The sequence below is a fragment of the Hydra vulgaris genome, chromosome 10 (genome assembly GCF_038396675.1).
Source record: "Hydra vulgaris chromosome 10, alternate assembly HydraT2T_AEP".
Taxonomy (NCBI): Eukaryota; Metazoa; Cnidaria; class Hydrozoa; order Anthoathecata; family Hydridae; genus Hydra; species Hydra vulgaris.
Window position 1 is genome coordinate 25,464,477 of NC_088929.1, and position 21,594 is coordinate 25,486,070.

The 21,594-nt window shown below is 30.3% G+C and overlaps 2 protein-coding genes across 2 annotated transcripts; both read right to left on the reverse strand.

Annotated features, from left to right (window-relative positions):
* Window positions 1-11,648: 11,648 nt before the first annotated feature.
* LOC105847316 (tripartite motif-containing protein 2) lies at window positions 11,649-13,656 on the reverse strand. The gene has a single exon (XM_065807611.1). The coding sequence runs from the start codon at window positions 13,487-13,489 to the stop codon at window positions 12,524-12,526; it is 966 nt and encodes a 321-aa protein (XP_065663683.1). The 5' UTR covers window positions 13,490-13,656; the 3' UTR covers window positions 11,649-12,523.
* A 6,828-nt stretch (window positions 13,657-20,484) lies between these two features.
* LOC136086226 (uncharacterized) lies at window positions 20,485-21,582 on the reverse strand. Its single transcript, XM_065808513.1, has 4 exons — window positions 21,507-21,582; window positions 21,148-21,446; window positions 20,734-21,045; window positions 20,485-20,605 (listed from the first exon to the last, which is right to left on the reverse strand). The coding sequence occupies exons 1-4, from the start codon at window positions 21,580-21,582 to the stop codon at window positions 20,594-20,596; spliced, it is 699 nt and encodes a 232-aa protein (XP_065664585.1). The 3' UTR covers window positions 20,485-20,593.
* Window positions 21,583-21,594: the final 12 nt, after the last annotated feature.

Sequence of the window (21,594 nt, forward strand, 5' to 3'; positions counted from 1 at the left end):
AAAGTTGTCAAAAGGAATTAATTCTATATTTTAATTTAATAATAAAATGTATGTAACAAAAAATGATGTAACTTAATATAGAAAGTGTGAAACAAAGAAATAACTTAATAATATTTAATATGAATCATCTCTACCAGTTTTTATTATTTTTTATTTTAGGATTTGTTTGTTTGTTGAGCTCAAGAAAAATGAAATATCGGAAAAAAAAGATTATGTAGTCGTAGAAAAATATACACTTGGTCCTTAAAATATACACTTGGTCCTTAAATCAGTTTATGGATTGGCTTTATGCCAATCACCATATTGGTTTGATTCTAATTATGAGTATTTCCAATCTTTTAGTTTGATTATTCAATGAATCTTTGACTTTATATCATAGGCGTTGATCGAATTTTTCCAAGGAGGGTAAAGAAGGGTAAAGGAGGGTAAAGAAGCAACAAAATATTGCCTCAAATTAGCAATAATTTTTTTTAAGTTTTTTGTATTTTTCAGATAAAATTTCTCGCTTCATCATCATTTTTAATCAAATCATTATAAGCTTCTACATCTATGTTAAAATTTTGATTAAATTGACATTGTTGTCCTCGTCTGACATGTTATCATCATTTTGCCACTACTTAAATTTACGACAACTTTTTCTAATATTAAAAGATCAGTAACTTCTTATGGAAAAATATGTTTCTTTTTAAAACTTATACCTAAGGTTACATTATAACTGGATCTGATGAGCAAACATGATGTAACCAATATTGTTTAGTGGTCTTATTGCAACATCCTTGTGCTTCTTCACACAAGCTCTAAGATGAACAGTAGAATTTGAAGTAATTAATCCTCCATGTAATAATATTCTATGGGAATTTTAAGTATGGATCATTCCATATCAATTCAGCATTTTTTTTCTACATACTCTTTTGTCATTAAATAGCAATAATTAATGAGCGGAATGAGATACCGACCTGAAATTTAGTACATGGACAATCTTTCATATGTCGGATTTAAGTATCATATTAATTTCCTACCTACTTTTCTAGCTAATAATCATTTATTTAGTGCATTAAAAGTTTATCAAATTGCAGTTTCAGTATAACTAAGCATTTTTAAATCAGCATATCTTTTTTCGGGGCAGCCAATATTTTTTGCAGTTAATTAAGGGCATATTTAACTTTAATTTTTAGAAAAAATGGAGATGTTTTAAACTGGTTTTCTCCGGCTCCATCAAAGTTGACTTTTAATGCTTTTGTAACAATGTTTTTTATTAAATGGATGATTTTAAAAATTTTATAAGGTTTATTGAATTTTTTTTATTGTCATTGAAAAGTAGATTTTTTTAGCTTTCAAACAGTATATAATGGCCCACTATTTTGTTATATCACCATAACTCTGTTTGAAAACACCTTCAATGAGGCAAAGCCGATTTTTTTTTTAAATATGTAACCTTGAATATCGATATCTGTGGAATAACAGACCACACGTGACTAATATTTTGAGATTTTTTTATCTGTAGTGTAAGTTTTAATCTATATTGTTTCATCCCAATTGAAGTCAATGTTTCTTTGATTTTTGACCATCCTGCGTTCTATTGTGGATTTGTTGCTCTTCTATCAAAGAAACTGTTGCAATTTTGTTAATTTACTTTATTAATACTTGTTTATTTTAGATTACAAAAACATATTAGAATTAGGATTACTATTATTTCAATTTTCTAATCTTTTACATATAAATGAAAAGAACTGTAGAAATATGGCATTATTCATTTCTTGTTATATTTGTTGTTATATTGTTGTTGCTAATATTTAATGTTATTTCATTTACAGAAGCTAACATTGTTTAAGATTTATGACATGATTTGGAACAAAAAATAACTTTTGTCTATTTAGTTTTCTCATGTGTCTAATGGAATTTTAAAGAAACACTGGTATTACACTGGTATTACAAAAGATAACAACTTCATGTCAATAACCAAAATCGTAATTTATTTACATTATTTTGTTTGAAGTTTTTAATATATGCACAAAAAGATAGGAAATTGCTAACCTTATTCTTTTCCGCAACATATCCACAAGAAGCTTACCTTGCCAGGCCCCAGAATGTAAAGTCATCATCAAAGCATTAGCGAAGCAATTGCAATTGCACTATTCAACAACCACCTACTTCACCATCCTCCAAACTTGATTGACATTCATTCAGCCTTCTCAAAGCACAAGACACCAAAAATAAATTGTCCACGGTTCAACTTTAGTGTTGTAAAGATGGTCTCGGAAATCAACTGCTAAAAGAAAACCCAAATAAAATTAACGAAAACAATGAGACATTTCTAAATGCAATAAAAAATCTGGGTGTTTTCCCAGTAGCCATTAGTGTTAGAAGAGTAAAACGCCTCCATGAGACAGAGACACAACGAAAATATTCAATAACTTTATGTATAAATGAAAGGCAAGGCTGCTACTTACAGCTACATTGTACAAGCCCATTGCCACCCACAAACAACTGTTGATTTTACCGATGTTACCATACGGAACATTGTTATTGCTGGACTATCAGACATTGAAATCCGTAAAGATGTGCTTGGATAGGTCTCCCTTGACACTGCCTCACAGATATCACTGTGTTTATCACAAATATTATTGTTTTTATTGAGGGTAAGGAAATGACACGAAATGTACTAGGCTGTAGTTCAACAACAGCAAGTGTATCAACTTTCAGGAAACAAAACAAGAGCAATACACTGGGTATTAAAGATATTACTTAGGTAAGCTTAGATCTCGCACTTCTAAAATCAACAACAGAATCATCTCTTGACCTATTAACCTAGGCCCCCAGACTAAAGGGACCAAAATATCAAGTGAAAATAACATTATACACGTGTGCGATTGTCCAAAAAGAAGTCTCCCACCAAGTGCACCCGTCAATTTCCATTTGATTGCTCTCCTACGAACGAATGAAAACTTAGCTTCTTGAAGGGTTCTCTCAACATTCAACGCATGTCCACATCAGATTCTACCGGGAGTTTTTACCGAGAGTAGGTTCTCCAAGAGGTATCTAAAAGTAGATAAAAAAAAGAGGTATTTAAAATAGTTCACAGAGCTACTCCATATCAGTTGAGGTTCAAGATCATCACGATCACCCAGTTCTGGTATTATGTAACCCAGTACTACCTGCCCCATACAATGCTGCTTTCTAAGGTGTGTTTTTTAAGGCAAAGGTTAGGATAAACAAACTCCAACTTAAAAATTCCCTGCCTTGGGGTTTTTAGTTAAGTAATGGCTAGAAATTTTGTCTCGATAAAAATACTCATATTGGGCAGATGCAAGTAAAATAATTTTGCTAACTAAGCCTCGAACCCCTTCTTCATCTATTAGGCTGATAAAGATGTAAAGCTGTATTAAATTGTTTCCTGCCTAGTATAATGAATGCTAAATCCTTTTGACTCTACTCATGCTCTCAGTCTTTCATACTCTAGGTTTTTGATTGTGCCTCCTTGATAGTAGTTATATTGATTGTGGTTATTAACTCTTCCTGTTGAGGAAGAGTTAATAACCTAATTCCTCCTAATGAGGGTACAGCTCCAAAATTCAGTTCAATTGTTCTGAGACCGGCGGTTAGTAAGGTTTCCTAAAATCTATGGTAGCTTTCATTGAGACTGACTCCATCAACATATGCAAAATATCAAAGTATTAACAGTGCCATAATGCGGCTGAATTGTGTCCCTGTTGATGCTTTTCATTGTCAAGTCCACATAAGGAGCCCTAATTTACAACTTAGGGTTAATTAAGAGGACTAAGACAATTGGATAGCTCACTGCTTAGGAAGCTGTGCTCTACTATGAATAAGTCAAGTTCTCTTAAAACTTAAACCATGCAAAAAGTGACCAAAAATATTAAACATAATAAACCATCCCAATCATCTAACTGTTTTAACATATCTTTTAAAAATATTCGTGGTCTGCAAATTTTCCATCATACGTATCAATTTAACTATTTGTTGTGAAATCAGATTTGTATCCTTTGAGTATTCTTTTACGGCTTCCGCTTAACACTTCTTCAATCTATCACCTTTCTCTCTGTTCTTTATTATTATTGTTCGCCTTCTTCTCAAGACTGCAGTTGTGTAGATGTTTTTTCTGATCAAATTGACCATGCCTTCTCACTTTACCTCTCTGCCAATATTGCTTTATTGGTGACTTAAATGCTCATCACACTGAATGACTTAGCTCTAACGCTGCTGACCCTGCTAGCACGAAAGTCTATAACCTCTGAATTTCTCAATCTCTTACTCAAATAGTTACTTTTGTGAATCGTTTTCCTGACAACCCTAATCACTTAACTTCACTCCTTGATTTATGTCTTGTCCTTGATCCTAGCTTGTGCTTATTTTCTCTACTTTCTCTCTTAGGTGATTCTGACCATGCAATGATCTCTTTAAATCATTCATTTCGTACTTTCTTTTCTCACTCATCCTATTATAGGATTCATTTCGTGATTATCTTTGTGACGGTCTATGGGCTGATGTCTTTTCTCTTTCAGCTGATAAATATGCCTCTTACCTAACCTACTGGATACAGGCAGGAAAGGAAGCTTTTGTTCTTTCTCGTTGGTTCCAAGTCAAACCTCATTGAATTCCATGGTTTACACCTTCTTGTGCAGCTGCTATATTTAATCGTAATGATTTTTTTCACCTTTTTCCAAAAACAAATTTTTTTGAGAACAAATGGCTATTAACTAACCCTAATTGCAAGAATACGATGTAAAAAGGTACTGCCCAATGGTAATTTTCATTATTCTCAGTTCACTAAATCTCGTATCTTATCTCAAAAGTTAGGTTCGAGAGACTTTTAGAAAACCTTCAACAGCGTCACTATCAAGGGTAGGTCTAAAATTCCATTCATAAGACTGATCTTATTACCTCTTCTAAGGATAAGGCTGAACTATTTGAAAAGAACTTTTTTTCTAATTCCACTCATTTTATGACCATTCTGTTCCTTCCATTCTTATCCTCTAAGAAATATAAACCGACGGTAGTCCTCAAATTACCGCCGGAGAAACAAAAGAGTTTCTACAACAATAGGGTATAACATATTACGTTTCATCAGCCTTCCACCCATAATCTAATGGAAGAACAAAACTTGCAGTTAAATTAACGCAACCTCTCGTGGAAAATAAGGCGGTACCAAATGTTGATTTAAAAGATAACGTTTTCGCGAGGGCAATGCTCACAATTAGAAACACACCAGTCCCAACTTGTCAGTTGTACCCCGCTCAAGTATTATTTGGCCATGCCCGGAATAAAAACCTAAATCCTTATGTTTAATATTGATCAATTCCTAAAAACATGGAGACGCGAATGGTCAGCGTAAGAAGAAGTACTACGAACAAGATATGCAAAGACACTTAAATCACTACAAGAACATTTTTTCTTGCACCAATACATGCTGGAGATAGTGTTTTCATACAAGTTTGAGTAAACTCTTAAAAATGGGATTGTAGTGGAAAAGTTGTTGAGTGTAAAGAACACTAGTACACCTGCTGTCACCTAGGCCAACGTCTTCATCAGTTAACCCATTGCATCTAGCAAATACCATCCCTAATGAATACCGAAGTTGGAGGAGATGAACCATCGAAAAGTCTAACAAGGTAACGTTGGTTAGGTTACGAAAATTTTTTATTTAAAACGACTTAAAGGAATGAACCTAAAACTTATGTTTATATTCATTGATACCTAAAAACGTGGAAGGAGATGTAAAAATATGAAATTATTCACTTCTTGTTATATTCCTTTGTGTTATGGTTAAATTATCAGCCATACAGGTGCTACAATCTATTTACATAAAGCCATCAAATGCAGTTTATGCACAACATCTTTTGTTAACACGTTAACAACAGTAAAGAGAAGACTTTGCAGAATGTATTTTATGAAATAGAGTGCTCAATGTTATTAAAAGAACAGAGCAATAATAAATTAGCAGAAAATCACTTATCAAACTTTTTTCAATTTACACTGTTTCATCAAAAGACTCATCTGAAATGCACTTCTGATGAGTTTGATGAAACACAGTGTAAAATGAAAAAAGTTTGATAAGTGATTTACATTACATACATACATACATATATATATATATATATATATATATATATATATATATATATATATATATATATATATATATATATATATATATATATATATATATATATATATATATACAGTATCGGACAAAACGAGTGCAACCAAATAATGCTAATTTAGTTTCTTTATATAAAAGTGCTGCATTTTTTCAATTTAGAGAAATGACTATGTAACTGTTTAGAGACAAAGTTCTTCAAGTTTTATTCATCACAAAGTTCATTATTTGTACACGAAAATTAATAAATTAATCAAAAGTATTAAAAAAAGTTGATTTCCTTCTGGACAAAACAAGTGCAACTCAACAAAATGTTGACCAAGCTGTATTTCGTTATCAATATTTCGTGGTGAATCCTTTGTTGTCGATCACAGCCTTGCATCTTCGAGGCATAGATTCGGTCAGGTGATCAATGAAATTTTGTGGAATTGCTGCCCAGGCCTTTTGGATTTGTTCAAACAGTTGATCCTTATTACGAACACCTTCACGATAAATTCTGTGGTTGACGATCTCCCACAGGTTCTCGGTAGGGTTGAGATCCGGAGATTGAGGCGGCCAATCCATCACCGATAGGGGTTGTCTTGAAACCACTGCTTGACTACTTTTGCAGTGTTTCGGATCGTTGTTTTGCTGAAAAACCCGTTTTATTGGCATATTCCATTCAGCATGAGGTAACATAACATCTTTCAGGATATTTTTATACATGAAACGGTCCATTATTCCATCGTTTCGATGTATTGGACCTAGACCGTTAGCAGAAAAACACCCCCAGACCATTACATTACCTCCACCATGCTTCGCGGTCTTATGGCAGTAACGTAAATCGAGGCGTTTTCCGGCCGGTCGACAACAGCACGTCGTCGATTGTTCGGTCCGATACAGGCAGCTCTAATTGCTTTTGTATCTCGACTGATGATATCCAGGGATCCTTCTTGACGGATCTGACGATCATAGAATCCTCTCTAGAAGTGGTGGAACGCGGTCTTCCACCTTTGTTATCTGCTGCCAACTTCACCGTAGAACGATATTTGGAACATAGTCTTGATACGGTCCATTTTTTCACGCGATATGTATCACAAATACTTTTTTGTGACATTCCACTTACGTAATCGCCAATAATTTTCTTTCTTAGTTCCAATCCAAGACTGTCGGGAGCCATTTTTGCACTTGAAGTTATAAAAATAATAAAAATAAATAATCACGCTTCTCAAGGCTTACCGCGTTACATTTACCTTGTGATGATACAATAATGCTCTGTGGAACACAACGTCTTGGTTGGATGTGGACTGTATTGATGTAATGAAACACTTGATGTATTTCTCTTCTTGTATTGATGTTCTTCGATAAAACACTTTGATAAAACTCACTTCGATAAACTGTCTTGATAATACTGACTGATTGACTTCCATATACTGACTGAATTACATGTCGATTTACATGTCTCTTATATAGTAAAATGAATCTGTGTGAACCTGTTCTGGAAGATTCTAGATGCTACTTTTCGATGCTTCTGGAAGCTTCGGATGCTTCTGAATGTTTCTGGATACTTCTGGATGCTTCTTCTGGAAACTTCTAGAAGCTTCTGCATGCATCTGGAAACTTCTGGATACTTCCTTTAATTATTAAAAAACTTCCTTGACGTTGACACGGACCAGACTTAAGAAAATGAAACAAACCAAAAAAGTTGCACTTGTTTTGTCCGCTGCAAAATGGCACTTGTCAACAAAATTCTGCCTGTGTGCTGTCACCTGTCAGCTGATTGCTCATGTCATGGCATGCTATGAATCCAGACTCCTGAACTGTTTGCTGTGGTAGTATAGTTCGTTTCGTTTTTAAGACATGTAAAATTAGGAAAACTTTTTAGCATTGTTCGATGTTGGTTGCAAATGTTTTGTCCAATACTGTAAATATATATATTATGTATGTAATTTAGAATGGAGATTAAAAATTAGCTTGTTGGTTACTAGTAATAGAAACTTAAGCGGATAGATTTGGGACAATAACATATCAGTCGGCCGTGAAAATCAATTTAGTATTGATATTGGGTTCTAAAGTACCTACCAAAAAACTAAAGCAATTAAACCCGAATTCTGTTTTAACATGCTAGATTTTGGGAATCAAAGACATGTCAAAGTTGTTTATTCCTTAAGGAAGTTAATTTGTTATAAATGTGAAAAAGCCAATAATTTGGAATAGTCCCAAATTATGTTAAATTTTTTATGAAACTCATTTGGTTTTAAAAATGTATGTGGTTTACAAATACAAAAAAGAAAAAAGTGGAGTAAGAAAGAAATTTCTGCAGCAATTTTGGCTGTTTGAGAGAAAAAAATGAGCTTTTTAAAGCGGGGAAATGTGTATAACATTTCCAAGACTTTGTTCAGATTTGTCAATAATAAGAGTTCTTAGATCAATGAAATAAAAGGTTGTTCAGAAACCTTTAATCAGTAAGAAGATTAGAATCCAGCTTGTTGATTACATAATAGTAATGGAGAACATCTTGACCCGATTGAAGGTGAGACGACTAGCATATCAGTTGGCCCTTAAAAAACAATTTAGCAACAACATTCAAGGGTTTTGTAAACGATACTGGTTAAACGTGGCGCAGTGGTTAGAGCGCTTGCTTTATAAGCAGGAGATCCAGGTTCGAAACGAGCTCTGGAAAAATTTTCGCGTCACGGTAAGGAAGGAGGCGTGAACTTCCTGGGTAAATGCACTTCCGCGGTGCTCTGTGACAAGACCGTAAGGACTTCTTGGGGCACCTAAAATAAAAAAAATTGAATAAAAAAAAAAGGGTTAATGAATCAAAACGAGCAAATTTATCTATAAATTAACCTTGCTTGAAATGTCCTAGACATTTCAAGCAGAGGCAAATGGATTTGCAAAAATAGGAATGTATATATTTTTCATTAATTAGGAGAAAAATTAGAAAGAAAAACGTTATTTTTCTACCCTACTGCTCTTCTCCTTCTCAAATGAGAGTGATTTCTCTATAGTGTAAAACGAAGTACCAAAAATTGCAGCTTGTTAGGGTAGAAAGCAAATCAGAGTAATAACATCAGCTGAAAGAGGTTTTCTTAATACGATAGAAGTTAAAAAGAAAAAAGAACGATAAGGAGGAAAATACATTTGAGAGAAATAAATCTTCTGAATTGTGAATGGTGTTGGTAACAACGAAGTTGTCAAGAAATGAAACTTCTGACTCGAATGTTGTCAATGACAATAAAGTTGTCATGAAGCGAATCTTCTAACACGAATGTGTCAACAAAATTATCAATGACTGTTGAAAATGAGCCAAGACAAAATATAAACTAGCAACATGTTTCTTTTACAATGAAAAATATAATGAGGACAAACAAGGAAAACTGTAAGTATAGTGTCTTATAAGTAAGTTGTGGGTACATTTTGTTTGTAGTGGATGCAATTCTTGGTCGTATATCTGAAATTATTGCAAATAATTTATATAGCTTAAGATTTCGGAAGGTGTAGGTAAATTGAAATATCATATTCCAAATTACCTGCACTTCATTTATGATTTTTTTGAAATAATTAAAAAACTCCACTTGTTTTTTTAATTCATAAATAATTTTTTTACTTCAATTGAATTTTTCTGATAACTAAGTTCTGTTTTGTTTTTAACTTTAGTTTTTTTCCTATTTCCTAAAATGAAATTGGTATTCCAGATATACTTCTTTTAAAGAATTTAAACTATACTTACTAGAAAAAGGTATTGCAAGTCATACTACCAGAAATAATTTCAAAAGTACTCTTGTTTTTTTGAAACATCATTTTTTTACTTTAATATATATGGAATTATATATTTGATAAGAGAATGAGCAAGCTGAAAAGTTTAATGGTGCCATAATGTGCCATAAAAAAAATCTATTAAACCAACCAACACAAGTTACCTATTAAAGTTTTGGAAAAAGTATTCCCAAATACTCTCCGTTCTCTAGGATCTTTTATAAATATTAGAACAACGGTGACAATTCACGAAAGAATGTTCAAGCATCTGCGTAAAAAAGCTACTGGATATACCGCATCTGTATTTCTATAATGAAAAAACAGCAGAAAATATTGTAATTTGTTTATTTATCTAATTAATAATATTTATTTTAGATTGGAAAAACTAATTAGAACTAAGATTGATATTAATCTTAGTGTAGAGTGCATCACGAAAGTGACTTTGATGTCTAATAATGGGTTAAACTGTTTCTCTGTGATCACAGGAGTGTGGTCGCTAAATTCAAGCGACGAATTAGAGGAAAAATTCTTTGCGAGTAATTCTGCCTTATCTATTATAGAGGTACTCTCGAGTCCTTAATACAAGGGCAGGGGGGATTGTAGTCTAGATTTAATAGACGGGGGCGGTAAAAATGAAAGGTTATGGGGGAAATTTTTGTTACTATATAAGTATTTTTTATAAAAAATTTCAGTTATTTACAAAACACGCATAAAACTATTTATATCTAGCGCGGCTTGCGGTCAAATGCGCATTTTCTAACAAGTGTTTTATAATAATTTCAATAGGATTTAATTATGTTGATATATGTTTTATACTTTGGTGAGAAATAAATTAAAAGCTCATTTTCGATAAATCGAGATTTACTTGGTCGGTGATTTTTAAAGCCTGTTTACACTGAAAAATTTTGTTTTATCAGTGACTAAAAATTATTATTTTTTTATTTTTAAAGCCGATTTTCACTGATTTTATTTTTATTTTTTGATAACAAGTAAAAACTAATAAACGGGAGGAGGGTCTTAATAAGTGGGTAGGAAATTTTTTTCAAAAATTAACAAACGTCACCTCCCCCCACCCCCCACCCCCATTTATTAGGGACTCGAGAGTTATAAGATTAGAATCATGTATTAAAGATGGAGTGTTAGATTTGCCTTTGTTATCACTGTTAAAGACTCTCTAAAAACTTCTGGGATAAAATAAGAGATTTGGTAAACTGAGAATAGAGCCTAACGCCAGACAACACCTTTTTACAACAATAAAAGCTCATTTGAGTAGCAATCAAACATATATATATATATATATATATATATATATATATATATATATATATATATATATATATATATATAAATATATATATATATATATATATATATATATATATATATATATATATATATATATAAATATATATATATATCTATATATATATATATCTATATATTATATATATACATACATATGTATATATATAATATATATATATATATATATAGATATATATATATATATAATGTCTATATATATATGTCTATATATGTCTATATATATATATATATATATATATATATATATATATATATATATATATATATATATATATATATATATATTGTGTGTGTGTGTGTGTGTGTGTGTGTGTGTGTGTGTGTGTGTGTGTGTGTGTGTGTGTGTGTGTGTGTGTGTGTGTGTGTGTGTGTGTGTGTGTGTGTGTGTGTATAGCTAAAATTAGTAAGTTTGTAAAGTGAGATTTCTTTTGAAAAAGAGTTAAAAAGTAAGAAATACTATCTATTTTCTCAAAGATTATATTTAATCTCTAATAAAATATAATCTTTTAAATCTAATAACCAAAATATATACAAAATTCATACAAAAAAATTTATCTCAACTAGCGATTTCAACATAAAACAAATATATGCTCAAAAAATACAAATAAAATATAAAAGTCACGCGCAACACCTAAAATCAAAACAAATTAAACCTAAAAAATGTCTCGTTATAAAACTTTTTAATTTATTTTTCATATAAATAATTTGCTTCCCAGCAAACACTTTTTAGTAGAAGTTCAGTGGACCTATATAGGCGCTTTAAGCAGTCCACTGTAGTTTTGCTAATTAGTTACTTATTTAAGCATTAGTGGCAGCTACTAAAAGAGGCTAGCTGATAAATAGCCACTATATTAGGTCGTAAAGTTATCAGCTGGATACTTATAGCAGTTACCACAAATGAACCACTAAGTAACCAATGAGCAAAACTCCAATGAACCGCAGAAAGTATTTACAGGTCCACTGCAAATCCACTACAAAAATTTGTGATGGGTTTGTTTGAATTTAAAAATGCCTTCTTTAACCCATTAACTTTTATTTCTTAAAACTTACATTAATTTTTATTAATGTAAACATATATTTTGGAAACATAACAATATTAATAACTATAACTTTTTAAAAATAGATTGACAATAAAAATTTTTATTAAAAAAATCTTTTTTAAGACGAGATTCTCTTATAAATACTTACAAATTACATCATATGTATTCTAGTAATAAACAACTGTATAAATACAAAGTTTTCATACAATTCAAAACTGTGGCATAATAAATAAAATGTTAAGATAACAAATATAAATTGAAAATTTATTTAAAACTTGTATCTTTGTTTTTAAAAAACTTAATGATTAAATTTTTCTTCAAATACTTGAACTCTATAATTCAAACTATCAGCTATATAAATTTTACCATTGCATACAGAGAGACCTTTTGGAGAATAAAAATGACCACATTTGAATCCTGATTCTCCAAAGTTATCAATAAGGTTTCCATCTTTATCAAAAACTTGAACATTATTTAAGGTTTCGTCTGCAACAAAAATACGCCCTGTGTCATCTACATCTATTCCAGAAGGATTTAAAAAGCAACCATTATTCATTATGTGAGATCCGAAGCTAAAGTCATGCTGTCCGTAAATATTAAAGACATGAACTTTAGAACTACATGTATCTGCTACAAAAATTCTCTCGCTTCTACTACTCCAACATAAAAATTGAGGATAATCTAATTTATCAGTGCCTCCAAAAGTGTGTAACACATCCCCATTTTGCTCACATACAGTGATGTTACAAGCTTTTGAATCAGACACAATAATTTGTTTGTTATTTGTAACACATATACCTGATAGTTCTAATGACTGTGGCAAAAAAATCTCACTGTTTAAAAAATGTTCAACACCTACTTTGCTACAAATATGGACTTTTTTAGACAAGTGATCAGTCACAAAAAAAGTTTCTTCATGCATCGAGACATCAGTAACTGATGGAAATGAATGTTTGAACAGTACTTTATATGGTAAAGTAAAACTGTTTATAAAATCATCAATTGAATATATGTTAACTACTCCTAGTTGATTGTCAGAAATTATTAAACTAGAATTGCTTGTGGTAATTCCACATGGATTAAGTCGTGTTATTTTGTTAGTTTTTATTTGGTTGCTTTTACCAAATTCGTTTGTACCGTAGCAAAAATTAAAGTTTAAACCGTTATTATCTAAGCATTTTATATGTTTAAATAATGTTCCACAAGGTCTGCAGTCAGCATGATTTACCATAATAAAAGACAAATCGTTTTCTTTTTCATCCATATTTTAATTATATAAGTCACACGGTAATGCATTCCATATAAAATATTTCCATATTTGTACTTCTTAAAAATTTATTAAGTACAAAATACTTTTACTTACTATAATCTCGATATATATCTCGAAGTAATCCCGTGGGTTTTATTATGCAAACGATTTTGCATGCAACTGCTAAACTAATTAATGCAACTAATTACAATAAAATTAGTTGTTTATTTATTATGTCCGTAAAAGGGGAGGCCAGAGCGCTGAACGATTCAACACAAACCTATCAATTTTAAAAGTTAGATTTTTTATTTCAATAAAATAGGTCAAATGTTGCCTACTAAACTTTTGCATTCGTGTAGTAGAATTATGAATCCAACTTTTCAAATAATTAAAAAATTTTTTAAATAAAAATTAAAATAATTTTTTTTAAACTCGGGTTTTGAATCTTGAAACTTTTTTTTTGTGCATTTAAATAAAATATAGCAAACTTTTAGTATGAGTTATTATACCAATTAATTATATTCACTTTGTTAAAATATTTATACCTTTAACTAATTATTGTCTTACCCTTTTCTACTTTCATAAACATTCTTATCCATTCTTAACTTGACTAGATCAAGTTGAAGTGTTTACAAGTAGGCTTACAAATAAACGTTTAATCCGAGTATTAAGGAATTTATGCAGCCGTGGCACAGTGGTTAGAGTTCTGGCTCGATGCCAGACATAACCACTGGCATCTCGATGCCAGACATAATTACTGGCATCCGAGATTCGATGCCAGCTCTGGCCACATTTGCGACATAGGTAACGAACGAGGCACGCCTCTACTTAATTTTCTACTTAAATGCTTGTCGTTTTGTGATGATTACATAAGAACTTTGTGATAATAACATAAGAACTTTGTAATGATAACATAAGAACTTCTTGAAGCACCTTAAAAATCAGAGCGAAGAAAATGTTTATAGAATGTTTTCATAAAATGAAATAAACATTTTTTTAGTTAAATGTTATTATTGATAAAATGATTTAAGTACTAATTGAAGTTTAAAGTATATCTTACTAAAAACGATAAAAACCAAGGACATGTGTTTAATATATGTGCTCCAAAGTGTGTTTTACTCATTTTAAATGAATAAAATATGTAATACATAATATAATAATACTTTAGAGAATTTAATGTGCGGCATACAGGGTTTTAATAAAAATTTACAGCCTGTTATAAGGTGTTAGAAAAATATAAAAGCAACTTCTAATGTGAAAAATAATCACAAGTAAGTCCATAATGAAGTATATTGTATAATTTAACTCTTTTTTTATTTATTTACATTGTCATAAAAACTGTTACTTAAGAGTTTACCGAGTTAGTGATGTTCAACATTGTAAAAGTCATTAACATAGCTGGTGATAAACAGCGTGGTGCATGTTATTTAGGCACCCTTTGTGGTTATTGTTATATAACGATCAACATCTACATATTTGTAAAAAGCAACGGTTTGAGTAAATAAATCATCTTTGCTTATATTATTTTACAATACCGGGAGATTTTTTGTAAAAGTCAAGCAGGCCATTTAAAAATATCTAATTGAGGAAAAATTGAATGACATCAGTAGAGTTTATCTACAAAAACTGCAGATCTCATCGTTCTTTAGACAAAAACAGCAGTTTCAGCTGTTGTTGTAGTAAAATTAGTGCAGAAAATGATATTTGATAGTATTAGTACCATCGGTTCTTTAAACTTAGTGCATGTATTGCGCAAGTTACTTTCAAGTTACACTCTTCTCATCATTTGTTTTAAAACATTTGTAATGAGGAAATCTCTTTTTAAACTGGCTCTTATTCTAAATAAAATATAAAATATTTAAATAAACATGTTAAATAAAATTAAATATTTAACTATTAAAAAATTTTCAAAAAAAATTAGTACAAAAATCAAATCTATAAGATCAGATCAAGACAAGAATGCATGTTCTAAATGACACAGGTTCAAATAGTAGGACACTAATTGTGTGCCCCTAAACAAGTAATAAACAAACATAGTTTATAATTTAAACAGATAGATTTTATTTAACTGTATTTTAGCATTGTTTATTGAAAATGGAGGATATGATTGCATTCTTAAACATACAAATAGTACTAGCGTTTACAGCTTTTGATGTCATATTAACCCAGAGATTATCAACTCGTTGAGATATAGCAAAGCATTGCGAATATCGAGTTGACATCGTTTCTTGCGTATCTTATAAGAATGACCGCGCGTTTATTGTTATTTAGTTTATTGTAACATTATTGTTATTTTCAACAAACAAACTTTTATCTGTACAAACCAAATCATGCATAATTTTGAGACTATATAACTAGACCATGTTTTATATGTGTCTGAGCTCAAGAGAATTCAAACCAAGTACCTGTAAACGGCTATGATAAAAAGTCTTTTTTGAACATTCTCAAGAAACTTGATTTGGTGCGACAACCAATCTGGAGAGCAATATTTGATAAAAGGTCTTATTGGCAGTTACCCGATGAAGATGTTCAGAAAGTACCGAGTCAAACTTTGGTATGTGTTCAACAAGTTTTAAAAAGTTTCCATTGCATTTTTTTGAAACTGTTACACTTGTTCCACAAAAATTTGATCCTTGAGTGCCAAGGACACAATAAAAAGAGAGGAGTTAATAGTTTTTGTTTTAAAACAAGACTTTGTACTGTATTTGTGTTCAAATAATTTTTTCAAGAAAAGGCTAAACCTGAAATGAAAATGGTGAACTAGACGTACTCATACTGGTACTCGGTTGTAAATTAAAGCTTTCATCTAAATAAATAGATTTAGCTTTCAACTGCTTCATCAGGAATGCCTTTTAAATCTTGAGGCTGTGAATTTTCTCCTTACGTCTTCTGCTCCTTGAGTGCAAGTTGTTTTATTTCATAAATATATTACCAATTTTGTACTTGTACACATTATGGACGCCAAAAATTATATTTAAGTTTATTATTTTTTTAATCAAAATTATAATTAAAAAAAAACAAGAAAGAAAAAAAAGATCTACTATGCAAGCGCGGCGCCCCAGCCACCCCGGCGCTCTATGCGACGGCATAATTTGCATGAGCTTGCGCCCTGCCCTGATTTGGATATAAATTCCTATGACACTAAGTTCAAATCGAATAATAAGAAATAGCAAGTAGAATTTGCTGTTTAAGACCTTGAATTTTCAGTCAATCAAAAGCTAATTCAGCAGCTCAAAAAGCTTTTTCATTAATAGAAGAACTCTAATACAAACAAATAGAATAAATCTTTAACAGAATAAACCTTTTAAATTAATTTTTAGAAATTACAGTTACGCACTAAATACATTAAAGTCATGTGAAGTTCAATAATTATTATCTTAGAGTATGGCTACAACATCACTTGCTAAGCACGCGCAAGCAAAATGTTTACTGTCGGCAAGTCTGAACAAACAACTGTTGCACGTTTAAAGATGCCTAAAACAATTATTCATGGTATCATTCAACGCATTAAGTCAACAGACGACATCAATCCACAAAAGTTCTGTGAAAAGATCACGAATTATCCGGAAACCAACAATACAATACGCCGTTAGGCTGTGACGAACAAACCGATTTATGATTTTGACGAACAACGTGATTTATCTTTACTCATTCAATTTTTTATTCAAAATTAAAACCAAAAGTGTAATTTTTTTTCATTAAGTTCACTTAAAGGCTCTGCAGCCTTCGAAGTGAATTTAATTAAAAAAGAAGATACATAGGTACTAATAAAAGTTACATTTAGAGAACTAAAGTTTTATGTTTTTATTTGAAAATTGGAAAAGTAGATATCAAAATTAGGCAAAAAAGTAATATATAATATCTAAGTATATGATGGATGATATGTAATGCCTGATATGTGATGCATGATATGCAATACTGATTAAACTTGGTATATGGCTACATTCGAGAAAAAAATTCTTTTTTTTTTAAATCTCTCCCTAGCTAATTGAAGTTTACTTTCAATAAACGTTTTAGAAACGTTTTAAGTTCTTTAGAAAATTTTGTACTGAGTTAATAGTCTTGCCTGTTTAACGCAAATATTTTTTGACGATACACCAATGCTTTTTCGTAATGTATTGCGTAAAAGTTTTTTTGATTTTAATGTTGATGCATGATAACCATGGAAACAAACCTTTTTTTTATCAATTTTTTATGTTGATTTATTTAGTACAACAATATGGTGTATTGACATCTATTTTCATATAAAGTAAATTTCCTAATTTACAAAAATTCAAAACAAAATACGCTTTCTGTTTTTTTTTTTTTTGTAAAATAATTCACAAAATATAATAAATTCATTTTTGAAAAAGAAAAAATGGTATAAAAAGATCTTAAAAATTCAAAGCTGAAAAGTTGTGTAGTTGTTTAATATGAAAGCACATTGAAGACATTAGTCTTCAATGAAGTAATCACATTGAAGACATTAGTCTTCAATGTGCATTACTCACGGCGTTTCAAGCCTGTTATTTTATTGTGAGCATGCGCATAAGTTACGAAAGTTACGAAAGTTACGAAAAAAAATGGCGATTAGATTTTTCGGCAAATAATGAAAATTTGTTTTTTTACTTGTTATTAATGAGGTACAAATTTCACTTGAATAAATAAACACAATACATTTTTGGAATTTTATATCCTTAAGTGTTTAACCTAAATCGTAAAAATAAATGAGAATGTTTGTAAACGAAGAAAATATCTCAGTTCAGGATTAAAGGTTTTTTAAGTTTAAAAACTAAACATCTGTCATACAACCTGTAGAATATCTTTTGTTTGAAAATTTTTGGGCCAAAAAGTTTAATTGATTCAAGTTCTGTAAAAAAAGCATAAAAAATCTGTATGTTCTGTTTTAACCGATCATTTTTTTAACTAAAATAAAATGATTTTACGGCAAGCTATGTATATATTCTATACTTTTTGTGCGTTCTGAAAAAATTTCTTACCACTATAAAAACCTAAATTTGCACAAAGTCTGGTGTTGTATCATTCAATTCTAACTAAGTAATTATAAACATGTTAAGAGATACATGTATTTATATTTTATGAGACACACTTGTAATCATTTACTTCGAAATGTATAAGAGATTCCACAGTTATGGAATTTCTAATGGTTGCCCTTAACTTGCAGACATAGATAATGTCATATTTTATTGAGTAACAACTTATAAGATTTATGATACTCAAGATATTAACAAGAAAATCTACTTTTAATTGTGTAACGTACTAATTAAACTATAAATATGCAATATTTAATGTTGTAATGCATAGCAAAATATTTATTTAAAAATACTTCAACTTAAGCAACACTTTTCTATTGTAATTTTTCATTAAAAAACTAAAAAATGTCCCTCCGATAACTTTTAAACACAAGTATAAGTACAAACCTTATTAAGTCGGACTCTCAAGGGAAATAGATAAAGTTCAATAATAGATAATAGTCCGACTTAGCGATGTCCTTAAACGAAGCTCTCGGTATTTATAGAATGTTCAAAGGAAATTAAATATCTGACTTAAAAGTAAAAGTTCGACTTATCCATTATTATTAAATTTATGGGGTTCTACGGTAGTTTCTATTGATGATACATTTCTTATGCACAATGCTACCTTATAAACTATTTGATTATAAATCCGAGAAATTTTCAACAGCAGTATTAATTATATCAATATATACTTCCATACTATAAAACTTAAAGTACAATTATTTATTTTTAGTTTTCGGTAATGGTGCAGAATAGGGAACCATTATTATTATTTTTAAATAATAATACATTTCTGAATTATATACTCCTTAGAAATCCTTTTTATTAAAAGATTGGATTTTCAATACAAATCTGTATACAATAAAATTTAAGATCTAAGCATTTTTTTTCTTTTTTTTCTTTCTGGTTTCATAGCTTTAGCTTTCGGATGGTTTCTAAGATAATGTTCTTTCAACGTGCTTTTTAAGCGACTACAGCCTTTCATATGCCAAAACAAACGATTAAGGTTGTTAAATTCGGCATGTAAACTTTCGCCGCCTTGTTCCCTATAAACGCCAATGCCTAATCCCCATTTCTGAATAAATTGAATTACATGGGATTCAAAGCAATTGCATCTTTGGAGTTACAGAAGCATTTGGCCAAGTCAACCGATAATACTCCATAAGCGTACGGATTGCTAAGTCTAAAATTAAATAATTTGATTATTAAAAATCTTTTACACAACTTCCTTTAAATATACTAATCAAATATCTACCTAAAAGCAATCAAGACAATCATGCTCGTTTGCAAAATTTACTTTTCAATTAGCTCAAAAATGTGTTAAACTCAATCACCAATCTGCTTAAAAAGAAAACCTACCTAATTCCTGAATATCATTCTTTTGAAAAGATTGCGAGCTGTTCATGAGCTTATGACATTTTGAATAATGAAATAACTGCTTAAAATTCTGGCTCACTTTAACAGATAATAAAGGAATTTTGGTGCCAATAAAACCAAGAGTTGAGATTAGTTTTGGAATTGCACAAATCTAACAATGGCTGAGGCTAAAAAAATATTTATAAAATTAAATAATTTTTCAATATTTTACACAAAAAAAAAACACTTTTGCATGAGATTAAACTGATTTCTATGGATTTTTGATCAATTCAAATATAATTTTTGTTTTTGGCGACAAGCATTAGCTTTTTTTGCAATAACCAATTTACTCTTTTCTGCTTAATTGTAGTGGGTGTAATAAGCAGGGGGGTCTCTAATCCCTCTAATTTGCAAATCGGGTAGTTCAAAACAAAAAAATAGAAAAAAATTAAAGGTTTTATATGAACAATTCGAAAGCCACATTAGGATTTTTCCCAGTGACCTCATGTTTTTCAATTGCTGCTTTTCAGAACAACTGTTCCTAATAAAAAAAACACATAAAAATATAAATAATAAATACTATTAAATAAAAACCTTAAGCATTATGTGAACATGGTTTCCAACAAAGCATTTTCTATAATAAGCCTGCCTTTCTACTTTATTAGCCTTCAACACTTCATTAAGTTGCTGAATGCAGGGACCTGAAGTTTTATCAAGTACGTTTGCTTCATTTAATGAACTTAATCTTTTATCTAGAAAACTATTTATTTAAAATTTTAAAACATAAGGATATATATATAAATTTTTAATAATATTTTTATTTAACAAAAATTTCATTTTAAACTTAATTAAACATTTTTGCAAACATAGTTTCATAATAATAAATACCTTGTCGTTAACTATTCTTGATGTATATATGTTCCTAATTTCTACTGTTTTATCTGGCTCACATATAACCTTTAGAGAAATTGTGTCTTGTAGAAGTGCAATTTTATTGTCACAGTCTTCAATAACACTTTTTACAAGATTGAATTGAAGATGCATGTTAACATATTTGTCAAAATCAGCTTTACTAATTATATTATTCTTTAAAGCAAGTTCTCCAGCAAGCTTTATATCTATTAAGTGGCATTCGTCTTCGAACATGTTGAAAAACTTTAAATAGGTACCCAAAGATATATGTAAAGCAGGTACAGCAACCTAACAAAATTTCAAAGGTACCAACTACCAATACTAAACTCACGATTGAACCAACAAAAAGTACTAAAAAGATTAAAAAACAGAAGTGCTAAATTATATTACCTGGTCTTGAGGAATATTAAATAAAGTTTCATTAATCACATAGTTGAATAATTTATCATTTTTCAAATTTCCTCCATTACTTTGAAAACGATGAAAGTCATTGTTTAAGGAGTTTAAAGATCTTTGTGAAACAACATGCTCTCTACATATTGGAGCTAGTTGGATATCTTTTTTGGTGATGTTACAAAAAAGACAGCAATGCCGACCTATGCATAACAGAAATGCTATCAGTATAGTAAGGTTTTCATTAATTTTTAATGTTTTTAAAGTCCTTAAGTTTTCTTGATAAGGTTTACTTCCTAAGGAAATGGTTTTTTGTATAAGTGTAATAAAAGCAGAACAAACTTACCAATAGCTACTGTAACTCCATATGCAAAGAGCTGCGAAGGCTATTAACCATGATGTAGGTTGAACATATAGAACATTTTGCTTCATTTTCTAGTTTAC

What these genes read in the sequence shown, in the direction of transcription:
- LOC105847316 (XM_065807611.1), bottom strand. Translation starts at nt 13,489, where the DNA reads ATGGATGAAAAAGAAAACGATTTGTCTTTTATTATGGTAAATCATGCT.
- LOC136086226 (XM_065808513.1), bottom strand. Translation starts at nt 21,582, where the DNA reads ATGAAGCAAAATGTTCTATATGTTCAACCTACATCATGGTTAATAGCC. An exon ending in TCTTTGCATATGGAGTTACA is followed by an intron (nt 21,447 to 21,506) that starts GTAGCTATTGGT and finishes CCATTTCCTTAG; the next exon opens with GAAGTAAACCTTATCAAGAA. An exon ending in TTAATATTCCTCAAGACCAG is followed by an intron (nt 21,046 to 21,147) that starts GTAATATAATTT and finishes AAATTTTGTTAG; the next exon opens with GTTGCTGTACCTGCTTTACA.